Source organism: Phodopus roborovskii, unplaced genomic scaffold, assembly GCF_943737965.1.
Source record: "Phodopus roborovskii unplaced genomic scaffold, PHOROB, whole genome shotgun sequence".
Classification (NCBI taxonomy): Eukaryota; Metazoa; Chordata; class Mammalia; order Rodentia; family Cricetidae; genus Phodopus; species Phodopus roborovskii.
In genome coordinates, this window is record NW_026126447.1 from 1,694,779 (window position 1) to 1,719,834 (window position 25,056).

Below are 25,056 nucleotides of genomic sequence, written 5' to 3' on the forward strand. Positions count from 1 at the left end.
GGCATAAATATAGAATGACTGAGGCAAAAATAGTGGGAAGCCATGCCCTTTTCTCCATCAGGGAAAGCTGAAGTTTGTGTCAAACCCAAGCAACAGTTACACCGTTTTCCCACTAACCTACAGAGTACAAAATCAGAGGTATCAGTGCATAGCTCCCAGCTCTACACACAAGTGAACACGGGAATGTGGAAGCATTGTTCACAGCCTCTAGACCTCTGTTTCTTCACAATAAATATTAGATAATGATTCTGGCCTTGCACACTATATGAGACATAAATGAGATCCTGCATGAAAGATTACTATGGGTGTCTGTAAGCTGCTAGAGCTCGTAGTCATCTTTCAGTGTGGCCACTACACTCTTCCGACAGAAAAAGAGCTATGAGGGAATTGGTCATTTCATAAGTATTCCAGGTAGAGCTCCTATTAATTAAATAAGTACTTTTGATGGAGACTATAAGGCTTATGCTAACAAGGAGAGTACCTGCAACCCCAAGAGCAGAAGTAGTCACTTGTCCTTGGTCTCTTCAAGTGTCGTTCTAAAGGGAATAGGAAACATGGCTGTGCTGAGCTTCCTACAGAAAGGAGTGGTGAGAGCCTCAACATTCCTGTCACCTCTGTCTCATGGTCTCTTAGGGAAAGAAGGGAAAACCTCACCAAAGATGATTCTTTACACAAAAATCACAATCAAGTAGACCCAGAATACCAGGGAGGAACATGGACTAAAGCTAGAAGATAGAGCTTTGCATTTTCATGACAACTTTGTCTTCAACCAACTGCGTATAACCGTGCAGGATCTCTCCCTTATCTTGCCCCCTGAAAAGGAAATTCTCTCTGTGGGCAAATCTTCCAAGTTCAATCTAATTAGAACACTACAAGTAAGAATACATAGGGCTAGGGAAACAGCTCATGGGTAACATGCTTGCAACATCTTGGGTTGGATTCTCAGCACTGGAAAACAAAACAACCAGTCACCACCACCACCAACACACACACACACACACACACACACACACACACACACCACATGATAGAACAAGGACAGAGCAGCCATTTTACTCATTACAGTAGAGTAGAAAGCTGTCAGAAGTATAAAAGTGGAAGTGAGTTTTCAGTCTTTGATACAAGCAAGAAGAAAATGCTGGGTAATTCCTCATCCAACCCTGAAAGGACCAAAGTGAGGGTTCTTGTTATCCAAACCACATCTACTGTTTGTCTAGCACCAATATTTTAAAATCTCCACTTGAATCTTTTTATTACAACATGTATGCATTAATCAATATCAGTGTTTCCTGTTTTGATCGAACTTTTAGTATTGTAAGAACCCACCCAGCCAATGATCATGGCTCTTGGCAATCTAAAATGCTGTATTGTTAACTACAGATATGTTGGTAAGCAAAAGACCTTTAGGTCTTATCTTACTTAACTGAACTACAAGTCCTTTGATGGGCAACTAATCATTTCTTTTCTCCCCAATGCTTGACACTTGTCATTGCATCTTTGAATATTTGAATCTAGTTTATATGCCTCTTATCTGCAGATTTATATGGTATTTGTCTGCAACACACTTATTTCATCTATTTATTTGTGACTTTTAAATTATTTTATTATTTGACAACTTCATACAAATACATACTGATCCTTGATCATTTCTCCTCCCATCTCCCCTTTTCACCCTCCCTGCTCTCCCACTGAACAATAAGCCCCCTTTTACTTTATGTGTTTTGTTTTGTTTCTCATTGAATGCAGTGAGGGTTGCTTTCATGAACATCAGTGGGAGGTTATTTACTGGGACATGGACATAACGGTCGTCAGTGTTATTCCACTAAAGAAAACGACACCCTTTTCACCAGCATCCATTAATTTCCCATAGTCCTTTAGTGCAGGATATAGGCCCACAAGCATTTGCCCCATGCATGATAACAATGGCAGGTCCAATATTTGTCATTCAGGAATTATGAAAGCAACCACAGCTGCAATAAGCCTGTAAATGCAATGGTCATATCATATCCGGAAGTCAGGCTTAGAGCCTTGCTCCTCAACCTTTTACTTTTGTATTCTCTCCATTTACTCTTCTGCAATGTTCCCTGAAACTTGGAAGGGATGGTTAAGATTCCAGTTTAGGGCAGATTCAACATTCACATGTTCTTTGCTTTTTGACCCATTGTGAGTCTTTGCATTCATCACTACCCTGTGCAAAAAAGAAGCTTTGCACAGAAAAGAAGTGTATCACTAATCTAGTGGTATAAACATTAATATTTATAAGGGCATTTGATAGAATTTCTCTTAACCAAAATAACAACACTAGATTGTTACAACATTTTTCTATTGGTACTAATAGACATAGGACAGAGAAACCCATCTTTATCTTTCTCTGTGTAGAGGCTGCAATTTTATTTTCTAAAATATCCTTAGTATCTTTCACAACATAGTGAAACATGGGAAAGAAGACAGCAGGTCTTGTTCATACTAGTGTGACAAGAAGCACATGTTTCTGTGGTTATCTCCCTGACATCTCTGGGATGAGAGAGTCAGTGACAACCACAATCATTCAAGTTTTCCCTGTAAGATTAGAATATAAGGAAGAAAAACTGATTGTCTCTTCACTAGATTTCAGAGGTATGAAAATTGGATTGGGCAAGGACAGTTGGGAAAGATAGGAAAGAACATGGAGCCAGTCACACTGGAGATATTAGGGGTTGGTGAAGATGAGTGAGAAGAGAGAAGCCTAGTGGTAGAGGTAGAGGTAGTTTAAGAGTCTATTAAAATGTGTACCCAATCACATATTCAATAAATTGTTCATTGTTCAGTGTATTTTTGTGGAGGTACATTTGCTTATTTATTTATTTTTTTTTGGATGGAGCAAAAAAGTATATGGATAAAAAGTGAACATTCCCACAAAATCAGCATTTAGCCTTGTACTTCCACAGGGCTCTCTGTTCAGCACAGGTGAGCTTGGCATGCCTGCATCCTCAGTTTAGGCTGCTGAATAGGGAAATTCAAGCAATGCCTATAAAATCAGAAAGCTCTTAAAGGTTTGAGTCTCCATTTCTCTCTACCTCCCCAGGAAAATTACTGATTTCAAGATCAACTGAGAGTGTTGGAGCAAAGTGCAACAGGATTTGTTTGTTCCTTTATGATTTGGATTGACTGTCCCTGATTGGGATTATAGCCAGCCCGAAACAAACAGACAACTAATAGGAAAATAAGAGAACAAAATAACAACACCATGTTCCGCTAAGGACCTGTCTAGTCCCGATAAAACTGAAGAGATAAGGGGAAATCGTATTTAAGTAATAAGAAGCCTTTGTTCATGTTGGCCGATTCTCTGACCATGGATGCTTTAGATGCAGAGATAAGACCCCCAGCTCAGAGCTCAGAGTTATGCTCCACCACACTCTGTGGGGAGACAGGCAGCTAAGAATGCAAGGAGAGTGCATTCCAAAATGATACATGTCGAATCGCTGGCCAGGCTTTTAAATGCCATAGATAGTTTATGCAAAGTCTCACACTGTTCTAAGTCATAACACAGTTTACTGGCTGCTGTGCCCAAGCCTAGTCCCAGTTGTTTTGAGAAGAATAAGCTGAAAATGACTGCTAGCTTGCTAAAGTGGCAATGTTTTATCCCCAGCATCTGTGCCTAATTCTGGACAATGGGATAGGTGTCCTTGGCCCCTCTCTACTTTCTAAAAGTATCCTGCGATATTTAAGAAACCAGTATTGCATTCCCAGGTCTCAATGATTCTTGGAGCTAGAGGAAAAGTTTGGCAGTTGATAAATTTAATAACTTCTCGTATTTAAAAACAATGAAGTCATTTTCTTAAATAATATATTATAAGGTAGTAGATGACTAAAGGGTCTCTTAGTGGATATTAAGCTGACATCCAAGTCAATAGCAATAAGATATTGGGGATCACAGAGGGGCCTCTTTGTATCTATGGTTAATCCAACATTCAAATGCACAGGGTCAACTGAGGTCCAAAGAATCAGGACTTATGTCTAATTCTGTCTCTGTTTTTGAGCCAACATGCACTAGGAGTAGTTCTACTTAGTCTAAAGCCAAGTATGGAACTTTCTGGATGATAGTTGATATTTCATAGGGTTGTATAAGTAGCTTATCTTCCTCTGAGATTTCAAGAATGAATTGATGGAAGTAGTAACATGAAGGGAAGTTGAGTGTAGTCTGTATATGGCTTTCTGTATTTTCTTTGCAACTTCAAATGTGAACTTCAAGAATTTTTTTTTGCCACTGTCAATTATAATACAAGATGTGTTTTGTCTGAACATTATTTAGTGTATCACTTCTGTAAACACAATGGGGACTTGGCATTTTCTTTTTAACTTTTTCCTTTTATTTCTTTATATTGTTCCTTGATAATTTTACACATGTATATAATGTATCGTGAGTACTCTTAACCCCTGAGTCTCTTATCTCTGTCCTGACATAGTCAATCCTCCCTCTGTCCTAGAAGACCCTTTCCTATATTCATGTCTTTGGTTTTGTTATCCTGAGGTTAACCAGGGCTGACAGTATGACTCCGTACTTGAAGCATCTGAACTATGCATTAGAACCTGGTGGTTTCACCAGCAGGTGTGCTAAACTAAAGACAATGACTGTGCCTTTCCCAGAACTTACCAGTAGCTAATCAAAGAGCAGTAAGGGCCAATGAGCTCATCCTCCATCCATGATGGACTGTTGACAGGTCTAGTCATGTGCAGTCCAATGCAGGTATTGAAAGCTTCTGAGAATTTGTAATTGAAGATGGAATTTTGCAGCTATTCTCCCTGTTTTCTGGATCTTACATTCTTCTTACCACCACTTCTGTGTGTTCTCTGAGCCTTAGGCATTGTATAGTGAAATATCTTATTTAAAGATGAGCAATCGACCAGATTTGACATTTTCTGAGAACCTCTAGAAGCTACTACTATTCTAACATATTATGGAGAAAGACATTTGAGTTTTAACATATGTATATTATTGACATTTACCCCTGCCCTAAAGCTTATTATTAAAGGGATTAATCTGAGTGGTTTTACATCTATATTTTGGGATTGCATTCATTCAACAATAAACGTCTATGCTATGCTGTTCAGGCTGGCTATGAACTCTTTGCCTCAAGTAGTCCTAATTCTTCAGTTTCCTAAGAAGCTATGACTACAAGTACATACTTCTATGCATAAACTGGAGAATTATATTTTTTAAATTATGAAACTGTGTGAAATAACATAAACCAAAGCACTGATGTTTGTCAGTTATGTACATCACATAATAGGCCCATGTACTACGTGAATTGATAATTGTGTGAATCTTGTTTTGCTTGCTTCTTTCTTCTTTCTATAAGATAACACACTACAGATAAGGTTCCATTTTCTCTATTCCTTAGTACCAGAGGCAGCTGCCACTCTGACTTCAATGCATGCTTTCTCATGATATATACAGTGCATAGAAACCTCTGGCCACATATAGAAGTTTTTAATGTGTGGTTTTAAGAAATTTGTTGCAGTGAACTTATCCATTTATGCAGCATTTCTTTTCTTCACTGGTTTTTGCTATTGCTCCATGTTGGTGTCTTCTAACTCATCACTAGGTCTTCCTTTGTGGGTAGTCTGGGCTCACATGCATCTAATTAATTCATCTTAGTATTCTTGTGCTCTATGTGAGTCTATCATATGAATATTTTACACTCATAAACCATGTCTCCAAGAGATGAACACAAAGACTAGCTCCAGTTTTGTGGCATCAGTTACATATATACACTTACACACTTACATATATATACTAAAGGACTAGACATATTTTATTGTTAGTAGTTACTCGTTTTGTTTGTTTTTCATGTATGTGGGGTTTAGTCTGATTGGGACTAGATTGCCTAACTATCCATTCTTACAGATTTTAAGATCATCAGAAGTGTGTAAGTCCACCTTCTCAAATATTTAGACTCTGGTCTGGAGGTGTAAAAGAGCAGGCTTGAGCTCACACAAATCTTGATAAAGGAGACACATCACAGGGCAGCATTAATTCAGGATAATCTTCTACCAAACATCCGACTAATCTCAACAGCTCCATTGTTCTTTAATTTTCCCACATTGAGCTTTGGTCACTTTACTTTGCACACATGTGAAGGATTACATGTTTCATATTTGCACACCATGTCCCCTCTGCACTGCACCTTACTTTTATGTGCATTTTGTTCCTTAGTGCTTGACAAGTAGAAGTTTTTCAGTAAACAGCATGTGAATGAATTGAATGACTCTAATGGAAGGACAGTTGGATATGCAAGAAACTACTCTAAATTAAAAAATGCTGCCACTGCATAAACACTTCTTGATTCTTGTAACATGTAGTATTAGCATTATTGAGAGGGAGAGAGTAGGTGGGATGGTGGAAGGGAAGGAGGGAGGAAGGAGAGGGGAGGAGGGGTGTTGTGGAACTTATGTTTCTTGATGGCACAGAAGCCAAAGTTCATACTCTTAATACCTTTCTTCTCACAGCGGAGCTCTGACCACAATTTACAGACTCATTCTACAATGCTCTGCACTGAAGATTCAGTAAGGGCAATATCTCAGCTTTCCTTTCTGCAGCTTTCCTTGAGATTTCGGATTGCTAGGTAATTTATAACAACCTAGGAATTCTATCTGTTTTCTTCAGAGTCTTCACCTTCTATTTCTTCTGCCTGCATTGTCTTCTAGGCCCAGCCAAATTTAATGTCAACTCCTAAGGGATTTGTTCCCATGAGAATGTCCCTGTCACTTTGCCACCAAAATATGTCATCTATCATTTCCTTTCCAGCATTGAGAATTGCTTCAACAGTAGACTGTGAGTTTCTGTAACAGTTCAGTCTAGTCACTCCTGCTTTCTCTACCACTACCAACCAAGCAGGGGTATAATGAAGGTTCATTAAATTTAACTGAATTCTCGGGACTCTTGAAATATTATCTTTTCCTCCATCTTTTGCCAGGTATGCCGAACCAAGGTGATAGATCTCAGTGAAGGCATTTCTCAGCATGCTTGGTACCCTTGTACCATTAATTACCCATACTACCAGCTGCCTCAGACCACATTCTGGCTCCAGGTAAGCCCCTATCTTGAGAGCCATGATGTGTAGATCTGGCCTCAAGTAAGTACTGACCACTCTGATAGCTTTTACTTCAGATGCACAATTGCTCATATAATTCCCCATATCCAATGAGTATATTGCAAAGAATTTGAAATCTGCTTATTATTTATTATTCAAAGCTTATAAAACAATCTTGTCCTTCATGGAGCCTGTATTGATCCACAGAAGGAAGTGAACATTTGCTTCTTTGTAACTCTGTATGTGCATGGTGTTTCACAGCTGGGTGTGGCTTCATCTTGTCTACGGACTGTGGATCATATCCATTTTTATTTATGTGGCACTGACATACTTTGAGCTCCATGGTTCACAGAAGTTCTATGACCATGCCTTATTTGGCTTTACCATGCTGGATTCTAGTAGAGAGGATAACGTGGCTAAGTGATGGGCAATAAACCTACAATGTGCTTTGTGTGCGCATGTAGTTTCACTAAGTACTAGCCCTGTGCTAGACACTATATTCCCTTTGTCTTATTTGAACTTTGCAGTAACCCTGTGAGCTATTGTCTTTAATCAGCTATTTAGAAATGAAGGAACTTAGGCTCAGAATGTTCCAGACATCCAGAAGCATCAGACAAAAAGGCAGGAGCAGAGCCGAGTCTGAAGCAAGGCTGCTTCTTCTTCCTTCCCAATTGAGGGAACAGGTTGAAACAGAGAAAGATTCTTCTTTGGTCCACTTTAATGTGATTGCTTCCCTACCATGTGGCTGAATAAATGAATGACTCTCTTATGTGTTCTGTTCTCTATTTCAGACATATTTCTCTCAGCCAATGGTTGCTGCAGCAGTTATTATCCACCTGGTGACAGATGGGACATACTATGGGGACCAAAAGCAAGAGACCATCAGTGTGCAGTTGTTTGATACCAAAGAGCAAAGCCACGATCTAGGCAAGCATGTTCTTCTGGACTTGGTCCACCCTTGGTACCTCCTTCCATGTGTGGTTGCCTTCCTCCTTTTAAAAAGGATTTCATCTTTCCACTTTTCTTTCTCTTGCCTCTTCTCTTCTTGGAGTTCTGGTTGCCTTAATCAACATGTGGTGGTGTATCCAGAGAAACCCAGATTTGGCAAATACGAGGATACAGATTCAGTGGCAAAAGTTGACGTTCATCAGTTCCTTTTGTTACATCCCTTTCAACTTAGGAATCCTCAAAGAACTCTGGAAAGGCCACCTCCCTCAACCACATCTATGTCAACATCTGAGACCTATTGCAAAGCACTGGGAGTTCACACAACACTCAACAACACAGCACTGTGAGAACCAGGTTTTAGGATCATAACCCTCTCCACCAGATAGCTCTGAAAATCTCGAGTGGTTGTGTATTTGGCATATTTTCTAGGGGACATTCATGTGGGAACAGATATTAGAAAGCATTCTATCTGGTTGAAGATTGGAGAAGCAATTGGAGAGGTCAGGTCCAAGGATATGTGTGTTAAGTTGAACTGTGGGGTTTCTACAAACACCAGGGTTGGCAGAGTAATGATTCATGCATGCAAGAGGGAAATCCAGTGTTGGTTTAGACTCCCAGTAACTGACACTGGGTAGTTTATTGTAGGCATATTTAAGTACCAAAAAAAAAAAAAAAAAAAAAAAAGTTTCCTGGTTTATCACAAATCAGCAGTGCACAAGGAGACATAATTACATTGAAACTCTTCTCAAAGTAGATGTTACTACATCCATGAAGATGGGATCTAGAGATAGGCTACATGTGTTATCTTGAAGGCCAAGGGGAGGATCTGGTGTGGTCTCAGTTATACAGATAGCATAGAGGTTATTTATTTAGATTATTAGCCACCTCTGGTCCTGGATGTGGGAGCTTGGGGCAGTAGATAGCACAGGTGTTACCTAGGCCATTAGCTACCTTCATTTGTTATGCATCTTTTTCTTTGAAAAGACAAAGCTGTGTGTTTAAGCAGTCCTGGTTCTCCTAGTGCTATCTGTGAGCTCAAAAACATTTGTGCTTCCAAAATTGGGCCACCTAAACACACTTGTTAGTGTCCTGATATGAGTACTGAACTGACCTCACAGTTTAAACCCCATATTTATTGTTAACTTAATTTTAAAATGTGAACAATTTTATTGACATCACAACACCCCACTCAAAGCCTGGTATTCTTGGATTGCATTGATAGATGTGCCATATGGTCAGAGTGAATATTTATTGTCACAACTTTGACCACCCCCAGTGTCATAGCAGCACTAATCACTTCCTATTCTCATTGAGAACATTGTTACACACTCTTATAGCCATCTACCCTGATTGCAAGTGTTTGGAATTCCAGGTTAGCCCTGGAGCTAGCACATTATTTTGTAGGAGAGCCCATTTCAAAATTCTTAAGCAAACAGACAAAGGGTCATTTCAGGGTCAAATGAAAGCCAAAGAAGCAAGGAGACCTTTGTTGTTGTTGTTGTGTTTACACGTTTATTTATTTAGTAGTGCCAAAAGCAAAAGAGAAACATACCAAGAAGAAAGAGAAAAAAAAAAAATCCCTCAGGAGTTGTCTGGGTTTCTGGGAAACTTCCTGAATTTGGAAGCAAATATTTTCATAGTTATCCTGGCACTGCAAAGGGTGAGGAACAGAGAGGGGAAATGTCAGGCTTGCCAGAAGCTCCTTGGATCCCATTGCTGTTATCTGAGGCTTCAATGTCTCCCTGTCTCTCCCCACCAGATCGTCCTGTTCTCTGTCTCCCAAATACTAAGCAGAGGATTAATAACACTAAGAGTATAAAATGGAGAAAGGACACCTGATGGGCTAAGGACTTCTTCCTCCCACAAGGAGAACTCTTCCCATGTGCCAACACATGGCCAAGATTGCACCACTTTTATGTGTAGAAATAAAGGTTTAAGAAATTGCTAAGAAATTCACCTGCAGCAAGCAGCTAAACACCAAAGCTGCAACTCCATCCCAACTGCCCAGTCTACACCTTACTCTATGCAATCCTTTTGTCTTTCCCCTCTGTATTTTCCTAAACCTGGGGAAAGGAACAACAAAACATGAAGGATTGGTCTAAGACAAACTTTGATCCTACGTGTTCTTGTCTGTGCATCCCAGTTTCCATCTTTATAGACTAGACAGAGGTCCTTATTACCCGGGGTCCTCACAGGCCTCCAGGTGATCCATGACAGTGAGCTTTTCACTCTGCAAAGGTTTTGCTATTTTACATTATTTCTTCTAGCTTTATGACAGCCCAGGCAGGCAGCATGAACATCGAAGGCTCAAACCTTCAAGTCCTGAAGCAATGTGGGAGGGAGTGAGAGGCATGGAAGCTTGGCTGAGGGTGGCCGTTTTGGGGGAGGGAGAGAGACTGTGGGCATTAGGTGAAGGAAAGCTTAGGGGCCAGGGAGGCAGGGGGATTGGAAAGATTTGGAAGCAAGAAAAAAAGGCAGACAAAGAAACTTTCAATCAAACTCAAAATCCTCACTGGCCTCCCAATGGTGCTTTTGTGGCGTGACATGAAAGGGTCTGGGGGCTTCAGGAAGGGCCCGTTGGGGAGGGCGTGACTGGCCTTGAGTAATGAGCCTGGCCCCTCGGCCCTCTGTCTCCCCTGACAGGCCTCCATGTCTTGAGCTGCAGGAACAATCCCCTGATTATCCCTGTGGTCCATGACCTCAGCCAGCCCTTCTACCACAGCCAAGCAGTACGTGTGAGCTTCAGTTCGCCCCTGGTCGCCATCTCTGGGGTGGCCCTCCGTTCCTTCGACAACTTTGACCCTGTCACCCTGAGCAGCTGCCAGAGAGGAGAGACCTACAGCCCTGCTGAGCAGAGGTAAGGCGACCAGGGCCTCCCTACCCGCATCATTTGTAGTAAGTGGAGACAGTCTGAACAGCCACTGCTGCTGCTATTAAAATCTGTGTTTCTCAGCATTCTCCATTCTCTGACATCTGGCCAGCTTGGCCTTCAAGATAGAGAGGTTCACAAGTCCCTGAATTTCGGGGTACAATAGAAAGCAGAATATGTGGTGTGTAACAGAGAGGAGCCCTCCTTTCACCTGATCTGCAGCTGCTGAGTTGACAACAGGTTACAAGGTGACCTGGAAATAGCAGTTTTCTTCACTAGGCTGTAACATCCCCATTCAAACAAAGACAGGCCAGCTAGATCATCTCTTGATTTTGAATATTCTACTTTGATGGTGGAGACAGGGCAGGTGACATAATCCTACTCCGTTGTTCCAATGCACTATGGATTCTAATGATGAATGACACCCCTTTCCCTTAAGCAGACTTAGCCCCTGAGATTCCCCCAGTGCTGGAGGAGCTTGTGCCTTTGATCTGGCATCTGTTAATGTGCCCGCCACTCTGCTCTCGCTGTGAAAGGACAGCGTATCTTTAAAAGGATGAGTTTGGGGGACGCTCTTAACTTGGGCTTGAATCTCCACTTACTGCTTCTGTGATGCATGTCCTTACATGTGTCACTTCCTTCTTCAGAGTCTCAGTTTCTGACTTAGGGACAAAGAGATAATGATATCTACCTATCAGGGTGCTTGTGAGGTGATGACTACTATACAGTAGATGAAAATGATCTTGCAAGCTGTTCATTGTGCAAAATTAATGTATCACTGAGGACTATTAACAGTCACTTTCCAACCATGATGTTGGCACCTCTGTGCAGAGAAATCTGAATTGCTCTTGAAAGTCAGAAGATGATCTAGGGCAATCAACAGATCCAAACTTAGTGTTACCATCTAGGATTCCGGGGCCCTGAAATGGGAATGGTCCAGCATTGTTGAGTGTCTCTCAAACTCATTTAATAAAGTCCAGGGGGAGAATTGGTATTTTGGTGGGCTCTATAGAATGAAGCCCTCTATGTGACAGTTCAGCCCTGCCCTGTACACCTGGGTGCAAGGGGAGGGAAGAGGAATGGAAATGGGAGGCAGACATTAGCCTTTCCCACGCCCCTGCTCCCACAGAGGACACAAAAGGTGGTTGCAAAATCCACATTGTTTTGCACCCACAGTCCCTAGCTTCTGTTGTGCAAAGTGTGTCGCAATCGTTGCGATGGAAGAGCTCCTTAAATATCCCTTGTTGTCATATTTCATTCTAACAGCATGGCTTTATCCCCGGCTCTCCAGACGCTATAAAAATAAGTTAATTCTCTGAACCCAGGGAAACAATGTCATTGGAAAATGCAAATACATTGGACCTTTTCCACAATGCGTTCCTGTCCTCAGCCAGTTATCTGTACCATCCACAAGCTGACCAAAGTCAGTACTGACTTCTCGGAGCTCTTAATTAATGACACCTGTGTGCTAAGGAAACAGTGTTTATGCTCTGAAACAAATCAATCGATATATGATTATACAGTTCTTTAGTCATAGAGGAACAGAGATCTGGGACAAAACATTATCCTGTCTAGTTCATATGGCTATAGACTGCAGTCACTCCCCTTCTCAGGGCCTCTGTTTCTCCTTAAGGGATGCTAATGAATAGTATTTTTCTGTGGCTCATTCCAGGTTTCACAGCCTGTGATTCCAAGAGCTAGGCAAGGTAAGAAGGGACAGGAAGGAACAAGCTTCTGTTAAGCCCAGGACAAGTGCATTATCTTATTTGATTCTCACACCTGTTTGGGGAATGACCTCAGAGAAATAGAGAGGGACTCAAGGACAAGAAAGCAGGCAGAGAGGAAATCCTGCAGTTTGGTCTTGAAAGGCAATGCCTGCCCACTGTATCAAGAAATGTGAAGGGGAAAAGTGGGTGCTTTGGGACTTGGCCTTTGTGAGTATCCACCCTTCTCCTCTGGGTAAAAGGATGCAGAAGCAGCCGTGAAGCCTTTGGCTGGCTAGGCTCTGCACTTGGACCAGGCTGCACAGAGGGCTGAGGCTGCAAAGCTGCAGGATCCTTCTGAATGCCCCAGTGGGGAAAGGACAGCAGCTGTTCCTAGGGAACTGCACAGGCATTGACAAAAACAGGCAGGACTCTGCAATCATGCAAATGTAGTAAAACAAGCCAGAAGGCAAGAAAAAGAAAAATAAGCAACAATGTGTACAAAAGGCCTGGGATGTGGTTCCTCATTCTTAAAATCAGCAAATCAGAGAGGTCAATGCCATTGCTTTGTACAGCGGAGACTTCAGTTGGCTGCAGTTGGACCTTTCCACTATACTCTCGGCTGTTTTTCTGGCCCTAACAGTCTTTCCCTTCCCATCCACACAGTTTTCTCTCCTCTGTCCACCTCTTTCTCTTCTTCCCGGTTTCTTCTCCAGAGAGTCCTGTGAGATCCATTGCTGCCTTAGGAAAGGCACTGCTCCAGCAAAATCAATGTGGATGCTGTGCTCTGACTTAGATTTGAGGGCCATGGATTCAGACCCCTCTCCCCACAAAAGGACCAGATTTAAGTAAGGTATTCAGTTGTAGAATCCAGCCACTCTCAGCATTGTACATCGCTGGAGGATGAGACCCAAGTGGGGGATCACAAAGTGTAGTGCCAGGCTGAAGGGATGCTTTAAGGAGAAAGAGTCAAATCATGACAAGACACCCTAGTGTCTGCCTGTCTCTTCCTTTTTGTCTCTCCTTCTATGCCTGTTCACCCATCTATCCAACCATCCATCCATCCATCCGTCCATCCATCCATCATGCACCTGCTAGTCATTTACCCATCCATAAAGCCTGTGGTTCTTAATGAAAATCAAACAACTTATAAATTTTAGTAGGCTAAGTATTTAAACTATAAAGTTAAATCCACTTCTCCCTTTTGTCCTTCTCCCCTTCCTGTCCACTCCCTCCTATCATCTTCCCATCTCTTTTGTTTTCCTATTCTCTTCCTCTACCTCCAACTTTTCCCTTTCTACATGCTAGCACTTCTATAGAGGCAGTGCTGACACCTGCCCTTTAGAAGACTCTTTGCTAGAGACAAGTCCTTTTTGTGGTTTGGAGGAACTTTTTTTTTTCAGTTGGGAAGAAAACTAAGACTGGGGATGAATGTTCTTGGAGTCTGCACTTCCAGGACCCCAAATGTAGAATACCCTGAAGTAACTATACAAAAATTTACACATATCATTTAAAGTGATTCGGGGCCATGTGGAACTATTTAAATAAACCAGAAGGACTGGAAGTCACAGGCCTTTGTCTACTAGGTGTCCTGAGAGTAAAGAAAAGAATTGCTGCTGGCCAGAGGACACCCACCAGTTCACCTTGACTTTCCATAGTTTGTCTCCTCACTGTGCGTCACTGAGTTTGTACCTCTCACTCTTCAATACCTGTTCTCTACACCCTACCACCATGAAGTGCTGGATAGAAAATGTTTTACTATCACTTTCTCTTTTAACCTCATTTTCTGGGAAGTTAAACAAGGTCTTAAGAGGCTTATTTTTCTGTCTCTCTTCCAAACCTGAAGAGCTGGTGCCCAGGTTTTCCTTTCATTATTCACTTTTGATGGTTGTGGCCATTTATTGTTATTGTGACTGCCATTTTTGGCATAATTGTTGTTAAGCAGCAGTTAAAGGTCAGAGCCAGAAGGGAAGTCTTTTCCAGCTCTTTAATACTGGCTTTCTTCTGGCTGGTAGATTTGCCCAGGGGTCGGTCAGTCATTAGGTGTAGGATGCTCATTTCAGTTATCAATGGGAGTGGGAGGAAGCTAAAGGATTGGTATGGAGTCACCAAAGGTTTTGCCTTCATGAAGATCATCTTGCAGGTGAAAGAAAACAGACATGGGCATATACAAAAAGAAAATAAAAATATCACCTTTGCCTCAGTATGAGAACTTGGTACATTTCCTCTTTTTCAGCCATATTCTTCCTTCAGAGATGGACTTTATTTTATTCCTTATTCTTTCTTATTGACTGTCCATCACTAGTATTGAGTTGTGTTTCCCCATCTCTTTGGAGTAGAGCCTTTTGTTTTGGTTGGTTTGGTTTCGTATTTCAGAAATGAATGATAGTTGCATGGAGAGGGGGAATATGTGGGAGGTTCAGTTATCATTTTGGGCAGTGTGTGTATATATAAAATAGGTAGACACTGGGATAGCATTAGAAAGAACAAGGGCTTAGGGATCATAGATGATCCAATGGAATTCTGTCCAGGTTGAAGGGCCCTTGGTCAATCACTTAAAAATCCTGATTCTCAAATGGGGATAATGTCATTACCTCGGGGAGTCCCTTTGGAGTTGCCGAGAATATATTGTAGCCAGCAGCTAAAGCCTGGCATATGTTACCTCATTTCCCTTTACTGTCCTTCTTATTTGCAAGTCTACAAGCCAGGTGAAGAGAGCTGTGATGAGAAATTTTCATTTATTTATTTATTTTTACTTCCAAAATACAGTCAACGAAGACACTGATCCTAAGAATTGCCCAATTACCCTTTTGGCCATTCTGGACATCATCAAAGTGCATCAGAAAATTGAAGGTCTTGAGAAGTTCAGAACAATGGTTGGGACCCTGTTGGTTGGGACCCTTTAGGGTTTACTTCCCCAGAATCTGCTACTCCATTACTCATTGTATAGTTTGAGTAGTTGAGGGGATGAGTCTCCAGGTCATCTACTTCCCCCAACCCCCAAAAACAAAATACGGCTGAGGACTTCAAAACTGAAACCATGAAGGTTTGGATTGTTCTTCTGAAGCCGCTTCAATCCAAACATTTTCATTCTCCTTAGATAACAACAGAAAAACAAATGCTAGGCATGGTGGCACATGCCTTTAATCCCAGCACTTGGGAGGAAAGAGGAGGTGGATCTCTGAGAGTTTGAGGCCAGCCTGGCCTACATAGTGAGCCCCAGCATAGCCAGAGTTACAAAAACAAACAAACAAACAAACAAAATTGGAAACCCCCACCCCAAGAAACTCAGGAAAACCTAAGGCTTGGGGTTCTGGATGAAAATCTAGCCAACTGAGGACACTGTTGCCAAGGCTTTATAGTGGACATAAATAGAGAAAGCTTTTGCCCAGTGAGTTTTGCTGACAAAAACAGTATTTCAACGACTGTGAATTAAAATAATTAATTTTTTTAATTTTTACTTTTAAAACAATCGTATTTTACATACCAATCCCAGTTCCCTCTCCCTCCTACTTCCACCACCATCTCCCCCTCCCAACTCTATCCACTCCTCAGAGAAGGTGAAGCCTCCCATGGGAGATCATCAGAGTCTGTCACATCATTTGGGGAAGGACCAAGGCCCTCCCTCTGTATCTAGGCTGAGCAAGGTATCTCTCCAAAGGGAATGGGCTTCAAAAAGCCAGTTCATGCACTAGGGATAAACACTGGTTCCCCTGCTAGTGGCTCTATAACCTGCTCAAACCCTGCAACTGTCACCAAATTCAGGGGATCTAGTTAAGTATTATGCAGGTTCGCCAGCTGTCAGTTTGGAGCCATTGAATTCCCACTTGCTCAGGTCAGCTCTTTCTGTGGGTTTTCGAACATGGTCTTGACCCCTTTGCTTATATTATCGCTCCTCCCTCTCTACAACTGGACTCCAGGAGTTTGGCTCAGGGCTTAGCTGTGGATCTCTTCATCCGCTTCCATCAGTTACTGGATGAAGGTTCTATGCTGGCAATTAAGATTATAAGGAAAGGACAGTTAAGTTCCCTCTTCACTATTGCTTAGATTCTTAGCTGGTGTCATCCTTATGGATTCTTGGGAATTTCCTTAGTGCTAGGTTTCTTTTTTAACCCCATAATGTCTCTTTCTATCAAGGTATCTCTTCCCTTGCTCTCCCTCTCTGTCCTCCCCTCAACTTAACCTTCCCAATTCCTCATATTGTCCTTCCCTGTTCCTTTCTCCCCTCCTCACAACCCCACTCCCTTCTCCTCACCCACCCCCATGCTCCCAATTTATTCAGGAGAGAACTGTGAAATTTTTACAAGCCATTAGAAGGTACTACCACCATCTGACTCTCTCCATTTAGTCGGCATCTGGGTCAAGCCATTTTTATTCATAATGCCAGGATGAAACAGACATTGTCTCCATCCAAAACAATGTTCTAGTCCAGACCCATAGGATAAAGGTAGACATGAAGAACTTTGGGTCTCATATAGGGGAGGGAATTAAAATGGGAAAGTTATTCTTGCCAGGCTTCACTCTTTCCAACTGTAAACTGAATAACACTTAGCTCTTAGCGTTATGATATGTGATGATGAAATGAATTCACTTAGATATGCTGTCTGTGATTAATTACTAATGTTCCCGCGTATCAGTGTACCTATAGCCCAATGGGAATGGCCATCTTTGCACAGGGGTTTTATATCATTTCTACTTGTATCTTTAATGATTAGTATGCAGTTGGGTGCCTGGTAGGCACCTACATCCTGGACTGAAAATGCACTGACCTGGACACAGCAATATGAGAAACAGGAAGGCAGAAGTCTGAGAGGGAGCTCATCTATGGACACAAGGAAATGCTTCCTTTAAAATTAGCTCTGGCTTGAAGAATGGGCAGAATTGAGATTGGCCAGAAAGTGAAACTAGCAGCCAAGGAAAGACATAAGGCATGATTTCTGTACATTTACCTCAAGGATTTGTGAGTTACATTACAGTTCTGAAAGATAACCCATGCCATTGCCAAAGTCTCTTGCCTCTATGAGGTGGGGTGAATCAGAAGGCACACTGAGGCTCCTCCCATAATTAGCACATTTGCCCAAGTCACACAATTTCTATTAATAAATATAGTAGGTACTTTTATAACATTAGCTAATGATTGTTGAGGCCTAGAATGTGCTGGGAATTTGGCCACTTGAATTTCATAAATTAACTGATCGGATCCCCCCCCCCCCATGCATGGCTCTTGGAAGTTAGTACTCACAGAAGTGTTAAAGTGACAGGATCTGACTTCAGAACTGTCAGCCCCCATTTCTTGTATTCTTAATAAGCCATAGCAGTGGCCTGCAGGATTTTCTTGGCCTCCTCCTCAGTGTTTGCCTCCTGAAACTTTGGGGGAGAGGGTTAGTCTTGATCTCCTAGCTGGACTGAAGTTGTCTTGTGAGGAAACCCCTTTTCACCTTCTTATTTCTTCCTCTCCAGCTGTGTGCATTTTGCCTGTGAAGCCACGGACTGTCCAGAGCTGGCTGTGGAAAATGCTTCTCTCAACTGTTCCAGTAGCCACCGCTACCATGGTGCCCAGTGCACCGTGAGCTGCCGGACAGGTTATGTGTTGCAGATACAGCGGGATGATGAGCTGATCAAGAGCCAGGTTTGTGAAGGAAGACAGGAGAGCCCTTTTCTAATCAGGGAAGGCTGGAGGTTGTGGATGGGCTCTGCAGAATGCTCAGCACTGAGAATACTGCTGCCCCCTTGCCTAACTCTTTTCCATATGTATACATACATACATACATACATACATACATACATACATACATATGTGTATATATAATGCACATATGCAATATATATATATATGTATATATATATATATCTCAATGTTGTTGCATAGGTTACAGATCTAGGACATAGGATGAACATATTGGAATAGGATGATGACCCTCAAAATTCTGCTTAACAGAGTGAGATGTTTTAGGTAGATACGTGCACTCAGTCTACGTGTCTTCTCATTCATTCATTCACTCATTCTTTCATTTCAAAGCATTAGTTCATCACAAACCAGAAACTCTGCTAGGTCCTGGAGAAAACAAAGTTCTTCAGACTAAACTGCCTCTTAGTGACTCTTCTTAGCAGAGAACATGGATACAGAGAGGGACATATAAGGTTATGCAGAAATATGAAAAGACTTAAGGAAAGAGCTCTAGAAGAAGTGATATGAGAACTGAGAAATGGTTTAATGGGCAGAGATATGTTTGCAGGAAACAAATAAGAAAAGTATGTTCTTGTACAGGCAGAGGAATATATTGGGAAGTCTGTTAGTGCTGTAAGTGTGCCATATGTAGAAACTAGTTTTTCTTTTACTAAAATTGCTCAAGTCATGAGGATAGAGGGTCAACTTGAGTCCACAAATGCCAGGTCCTACCAGTTTAGTTAGGAAGTTTGGAATTGTAATGGCAGCAAAAAGCTTTAGAAGGGCATGATATGATTAAATCCTGATAAACAAAGGCCTCTCTTGGCTGCCCACATGGGTGTGGCATGGAATGTAAGCAGTGAGACAGACAGCAGACAAACCCTTGGGAATGTTAGTTAGCCCTTGGAGGTTGAGATCCTGCATGAAGTTACTGGTAGTGAGTCGAGATAAGCGACATGGCAAACCTTGCTTTAGTCTGATGTTGCTTTGGGAATCTCAGGTCCTATAGGCAGGGACAAGTTGGCAGCCCCAAACTTTGAGGATCCCAGAGCAGTCAAGATACAGCTTTTCCACAGCTACACCAGTAGACTGTACCCTCATGCTGCTAGCACACAAAGGCACATTCGTTATTGCTGGGAACGCCTATTTGTGTAGAGCTTCTGGGCTGGCTTGTCTTAGACACCTACTTCCGTGTGTCAGACATGGCAGGTCTGAACTCCTATGGAAACAATTAGGCTGCCTTGGCAGTGAGAGACCTCAGCTCCCTTTCCCTTTGATGTGTACTTAAGGGAGGAAAATGTCCTTTGCTTTTACAAATCCCAAATCAACATTTGGCACTCTCAACCCTCAGGGGTTTGGCTGCTTCCTCCTTGAATGGAAGACTCTGGGCTGCCAATGACAGGCCCTCTCTTGGCTCTATAGCATGGCCTCACCCTTCCACCTACACAGCCCCACCATTTTCTAGTTTGGCTTAAATCAGCCAGACCTTTCAGTCTTCCTAAATTTGTTTTTTAAAGTATTTTTTCTTGATTATTCAAAAATCTTTTTCACTGGGACCGCAAAGTCACAGAATGGGCATGGACATACAGTGTAATCCTTAGGTTCAATCCATTTATTTTACCAGTGGGAGAGCTGAAGAAAGAGAGAGGACCTTCCCATGGAGAGACATAAGATCTCCCATACCCAAAGGTACTCCCTAACTTAGTACCAAGTACCTTAGCTATTGCTAAGTATATCCCTTCAAGAAAAGATATCAAGATCAGCCTCTAATGTGTTCTATTTAACATGTGTTGGAGTCTCTTTTGTAGCAGAAATCACACCCTGTGAGGTCTCTGAATCTCAAGACTCTAAAAAAAAATGGATATGATAATCTATCAGGAAGACATTATTGCTTTCAGTTCTCAGCACATTATTTGGGTTGAAGTCACACTTATCTTTTCTCTTAGTAGCTAAGCTGTGGCTGCTCATATAATGATTGTAGGTTTCCATTTCTGCATCATTAAATGACGATTAAAATATCTAATCCATACAGCTGTTGAGTCATTAAAATGAGTTCCAGTTAAACACTTAGGATAGGTTTCCTTGCTCCTAGACAAGAATTTGACCTGTCTCCTGTGGAGAAGTGTGGGTCCTCATAAGCAAGGACCTGCCTACTGTCCTTCATTGTATCTTTTTCTGCTTCTCAGGTGGGACCAAGTATCACAGTGACATGCACAGAGGGCAAATGGAACAAACAGGTGGCATGTGAGCCAGTGGACTGCGGTGTCCCAGATCACCATCATGTCTATGCTGCCTCCTTCTCCTGCCCAGAGGGTACCACCTTTGGTAGAAGATGTTCCTTTCACTGTCGCCATCCTGCCCAGCTGAAAGGTATTCTGAGCCTCTGTCATCTCTGAGAGACCTAGTGGCTGTTGCCAAGCCTCCTTCTGTGTCTCAGACACCAGGAGGTGGACAGAGTTGTGTTTCTTCCTGGTTTCTTTTCACCATTTGTAGTCATGTAAACTGTCTTGCCATGCAGCCAGAAACTTAAAAAAATATATAAAATTTTATATGTATGAAATGGCGAGTGAATACCCCTTCAAGATTTTGTAAATCTTGCAAAAAGATGGCAGGGTGGGGCAGGACAACAATGAGAGTTCTATTTAGAACTGATACATCTAGCTTACTGCATATTAATAAGAATCAGCAAACCTTATGAGGTGTTATTATTAGTCTTTGAATTATCCAAAGGAAGAAACCAACAATCAGGGTTTAAAGAAACAGCCGAAGGTTGCTATATTAGTGATGGAGACCATGTTGGATCCCAGGTATGCCCAATGGCAATTCTATTCTTTACAAAGACATACTGGAGGGGGGCGGAGGGGGAGAAAAGCAGGTGAGGCTAGGAAGCACCAAGTACCTCCCAGACCAAGCAAAAGGAATACAGAGGTGAAGAAGGGCAGTCTGGCAGGCTGAAGAAGCAGCCACATTTTATAAATGAAAGAGAAACTAGCCTGAAGGAGCATCATGCATTTCTAGAAATGGAAGTCTTAAAAAGAGGTTTCAGAGTCTGTCCAGAATAACTGGAAATACTAAGGACCCAAAGTACATCAAGGAAACGAAGGAACTTCTCAGAGCTCAGTAGCAGAAATTGTTGTCTAATTTCACAGACACAAGGGTTCTGTCCTTCCACTGGTTTGTTAGAAGAAATGATGTTTCATTCCTAAATACCAACAACAAATAACTAACTTCAACACATAGTCTCATACTCTGGTCTGTCATGCCACAGAGTATGCATGGGGAGTTTTGTCAAGTATGGGGACACTGGGAATATGTCCCTGAGTACCCTGACAAACAGAGAAACTACTGTGTATGGTTGAGTTTCGGGAACTGGGATGATTAGCGAGTATCATGCATCTCACTAGATTTTCAAGGCTACACTGACCCCCAAATATTATATAAAATTGACTTCCAAAGGTAAGATGAACTTGAAGACTTTGGAGGTGATGGCCATGGTCAGAAGCTCAGGACAAACATGTACTAAATCATAATAGAATGTATTGGCTGGGTGGCTGAATGCTGCGATGAAGAAGTAATGCAAGAATTAAAGACCCTGGTTTAAGTGTAAACTGCTGCTTAAGAAAGACAGGAAGTCTACCTGGGCTACATGCCCTAGCTCCTCCTCTTTTGCTGTCAAAGAAGTTTTGAACAAGAAAGGTGGAGGCTTTGCATTTGAGATACTGTGAAGTTTAAGATCAAGCAGAAGAGAAGAAGAAACCAATGGAAAATGGAAACTTTCCAGCTTCTAAGGTCAATGGTTCTCAGTCATCCTAATGTTGTTATCCTTTAATACATGTTCCTCATGCTTTGACTACACCAACCCAGTATTATTTTCATTGTACTTAATAACTGTAATTTTGCTATTGTTATGACTTGTCAGGTAAATATCCAGGATTTTCCATGGTCATAAGCAACCTCTGTGAAAGGGTCATTCAACCCCCAAAGGGGTTACTACCCACAGGTTGATAACCACTGCTAGAATCTAAGCAATCCAAACCTGTTACTTGGCTCTCTGTCAATAGGATGCAGGATTTATTAATAACTAGAAAATCATACCTCTCTTAATCAGAAGCCCTTGGGAAAAGGAGGCAAATATGTATAGCATTGATATTTAAAGTTCTCATTGTGGCAAGTCCTCAAGCAAATCTTTCTGCATTTTGTATGTGATTGCAGGTGAAGGAGAAAGATGTTGCTATAGAAAGATAGTTTCAGGAGAACCATCATTTTGACAGTTGTTGATTTCCATTTTGTCCATCTCTTAAGAATTCAGGGAAATATCTCAACTTTCCACACTGGCCTATGGGGATCAGCTGCTAGTCCCTGTAGCTTTGTTGTCAGCACCATCCTACACACACATCCTTTTTCTGAGGTTTCCACTTGGACCTGTTGGCAGCAAGGAATGGATGGTAGTCCCATTCCCTTTGAACTTTTGATGCTACCTCATTTCACCTTTCCCCAAAAATCTTCAAAATAACTTTTCCTCCATTATTTTATTTTATTTGCTTTGTTTTCTTCCTTCCTACTTCTTATTTTTCCTCCTTGAAACTATGTTTCAAGGAGGAAAAAAAGAAATTCCCATAGAATCAGAAAGTTCCAAGTTGGATCCAGCAAGGCAGCACATTGGATAATTTCCATAAGATGGCATCCATGTACCCACACATATACACATTCAAATAATCAATAATGAGCAAATTAGATACAATAAAAATTAAAAATAAGAAAGTCCCATTTTGTCCTTTACCAGCTCTTTGGCTTAGCTGATCAATGTTGCTCCTATAATCTACCACAACCTTACTTAAAAATAAGTTCACTGACAAAGAGCCATTAGAGATTTAAAGCTGGCATTCACAAGATGTCTATAGTGGAGGAAACACTTGCTGGAGACTCTTTTTCTCTTAACATTTTTCAGTGGATGATCACCAAAAGTACTGACGTTCTCCTGTACAATCCCTGTGGATAGCAACTATAGAGTCACATTCTCCTCTAAAGCTTTCAGGCAACCCTATCATTGTCTTCAAAAGAGCATAATCATCCAAGACAATCCAATAACTGCACCCCTAAAATCTTTCATTGCACACAAGCAGCACATGCCCCCTTGTTCCTCTATTTAAGGTGTTTTCTTTTCTCAAATATCCTGAAATACTGCTTTAATTCAAGCTTCTCCCCAAGACTTCTGCAAAGAGAATGGGTGTTGACATCTTAAAATAACTTCTGCCAAGGTTTTCACTCAAGTAAGCTTTATAAGCACAGGTCAAATTAATAAAATTACAAGATGGGGGGGGGAAGTCCTCTCAAATTTAGGAAAGACAGCTTTAAGATGAGTACTGTAAATATTGAATTAGTGGGTTTAATAAATTGCTATTATTACCTAGCAAAGTCCAACTCACTCAATCAACTTTGACAGATGCGTTTACTATTGACTAGGGAGCACAGCTTCTGAAGGCAACACATCCTCATACTACAAAATCTCAAAGGTCTACCTTTTACTTCTAATTCTTGTGAACTTTTTCTATCTCAGATAGACATTCTACTCACTGGGTTCCATAAGATACCCTATTCTGTGGAGCATTTTCTGATTTCTCGGGTTTTGCTGAACATGAGGCGAACATGAAAGCATAGTGACCTATAACCACCTTGTTTACTTGATGAAATACTCTTCCTATTGTAGTGAGATATTCACTTTGTCTGCTTCTGTGGCACTGACCACACCCATTGGGGGGTGGAGCCAGGGGTAGAAGTGACCTGTGGAACTAGGTCTGAGGAGGAGCCAGGGAACGCTCTCTTGCTGGCAGGACATGAAGAGGAGAGCACCTGGTATAACCTACTGGTGTTTATCTGTCTAGGTTGTAAGGTATTTCTCCCTGAATAAACACCTATTCGGCCCATTTGTTTATCCTGACCCTTAGTAAACTGCAATATCCTATGTTTTGCCTTTATCTTCCTCTATCTGTGTTTGCACAGAAATAAACAGTGTTCCAGATTCCTTTATATCTCTTCTGCAGAAGGATTCTCTATCAATGACTCCTGAAAACAAGTGTTCATTACGACATTCTTTTTCCTTTGTATTTAATATTTGGAAAGAAAAATGGGCTATATTGCTAAATGAAATCTGAACATGAGGGGAGAAGCTGGGGGGTGGTAGTATCCCACCATGTAGCTGACCCTGGATTCCAAGAAACTCCACTGACCTGAGTCCTTTACTCCTTTAGCCTTTTACTGGATGCAGCTGTGCAGTATTTCTCTGGCCAGGTTCATGGATAGGAGCTCCAGTGTGGTTGAGAAGTCTGATGGACCTTCTGGGAATGCCAAGTCTAATGTAGATTTCACTTCTTAGGATCCCAGTAGCCTACAGATATATATGTTAGTATTTAGAGGGTTAGTTAGAAGATTGATTGTTTCTTTAGATGCCTTTACTGATACTTTAACTTCTTCCTGACTTTCTCAAGCTCTACACATAGCTGGCTAAAATTCCCATGGGTTACTTTTGGGAAATCAGCCTAAAGCTCTTTGTTCTCACCTTTCCTGTCCAATTGGTTCTCTTCTATTTGTCTATTCATCATACCACTTCTTCTGTAACTTCTGCTAGTGCCTGTTTCTTACCAAGAACAATGAAAGTGAATACTTTTGTAATCTTAACAGTCTTAGCCTTAGGCTAATGCAGGCTTTGGAAGGCTTGCTAGTCTAGCTAGCTGAATTTTAATTCTCTGCAAAGGATGAGGGATCATTACCCTTTCACATCTTAAAATGTTCAAGTTT

General features: G+C 41.6%; 1 protein-coding gene across 1 annotated transcript in view; it reads left to right on the plus strand.

Moving 5' to 3' along the window:
• Positions 1–25,056, plus strand: part of Pappa (pappalysin 1) — a 231,288-nt gene that overhangs the window by 165,633 nt on the left and 40,599 nt on the right. The window contains exons 11-15 of the mRNA XM_051188025.1: positions 6,957–7,070; positions 7,865–8,000; positions 10,665–10,878; positions 18,054–18,222; positions 20,448–20,631. Coding sequence (XP_051043982.1) covers positions 6,957–7,070; positions 7,865–8,000; positions 10,665–10,878; positions 18,054–18,222; positions 20,448–20,631 — 817 coding nt within the window. The remainder of the gene's footprint in view (positions 1–6,956; positions 7,071–7,864; positions 8,001–10,664; positions 10,879–18,053; positions 18,223–20,447; positions 20,632–25,056) is intronic.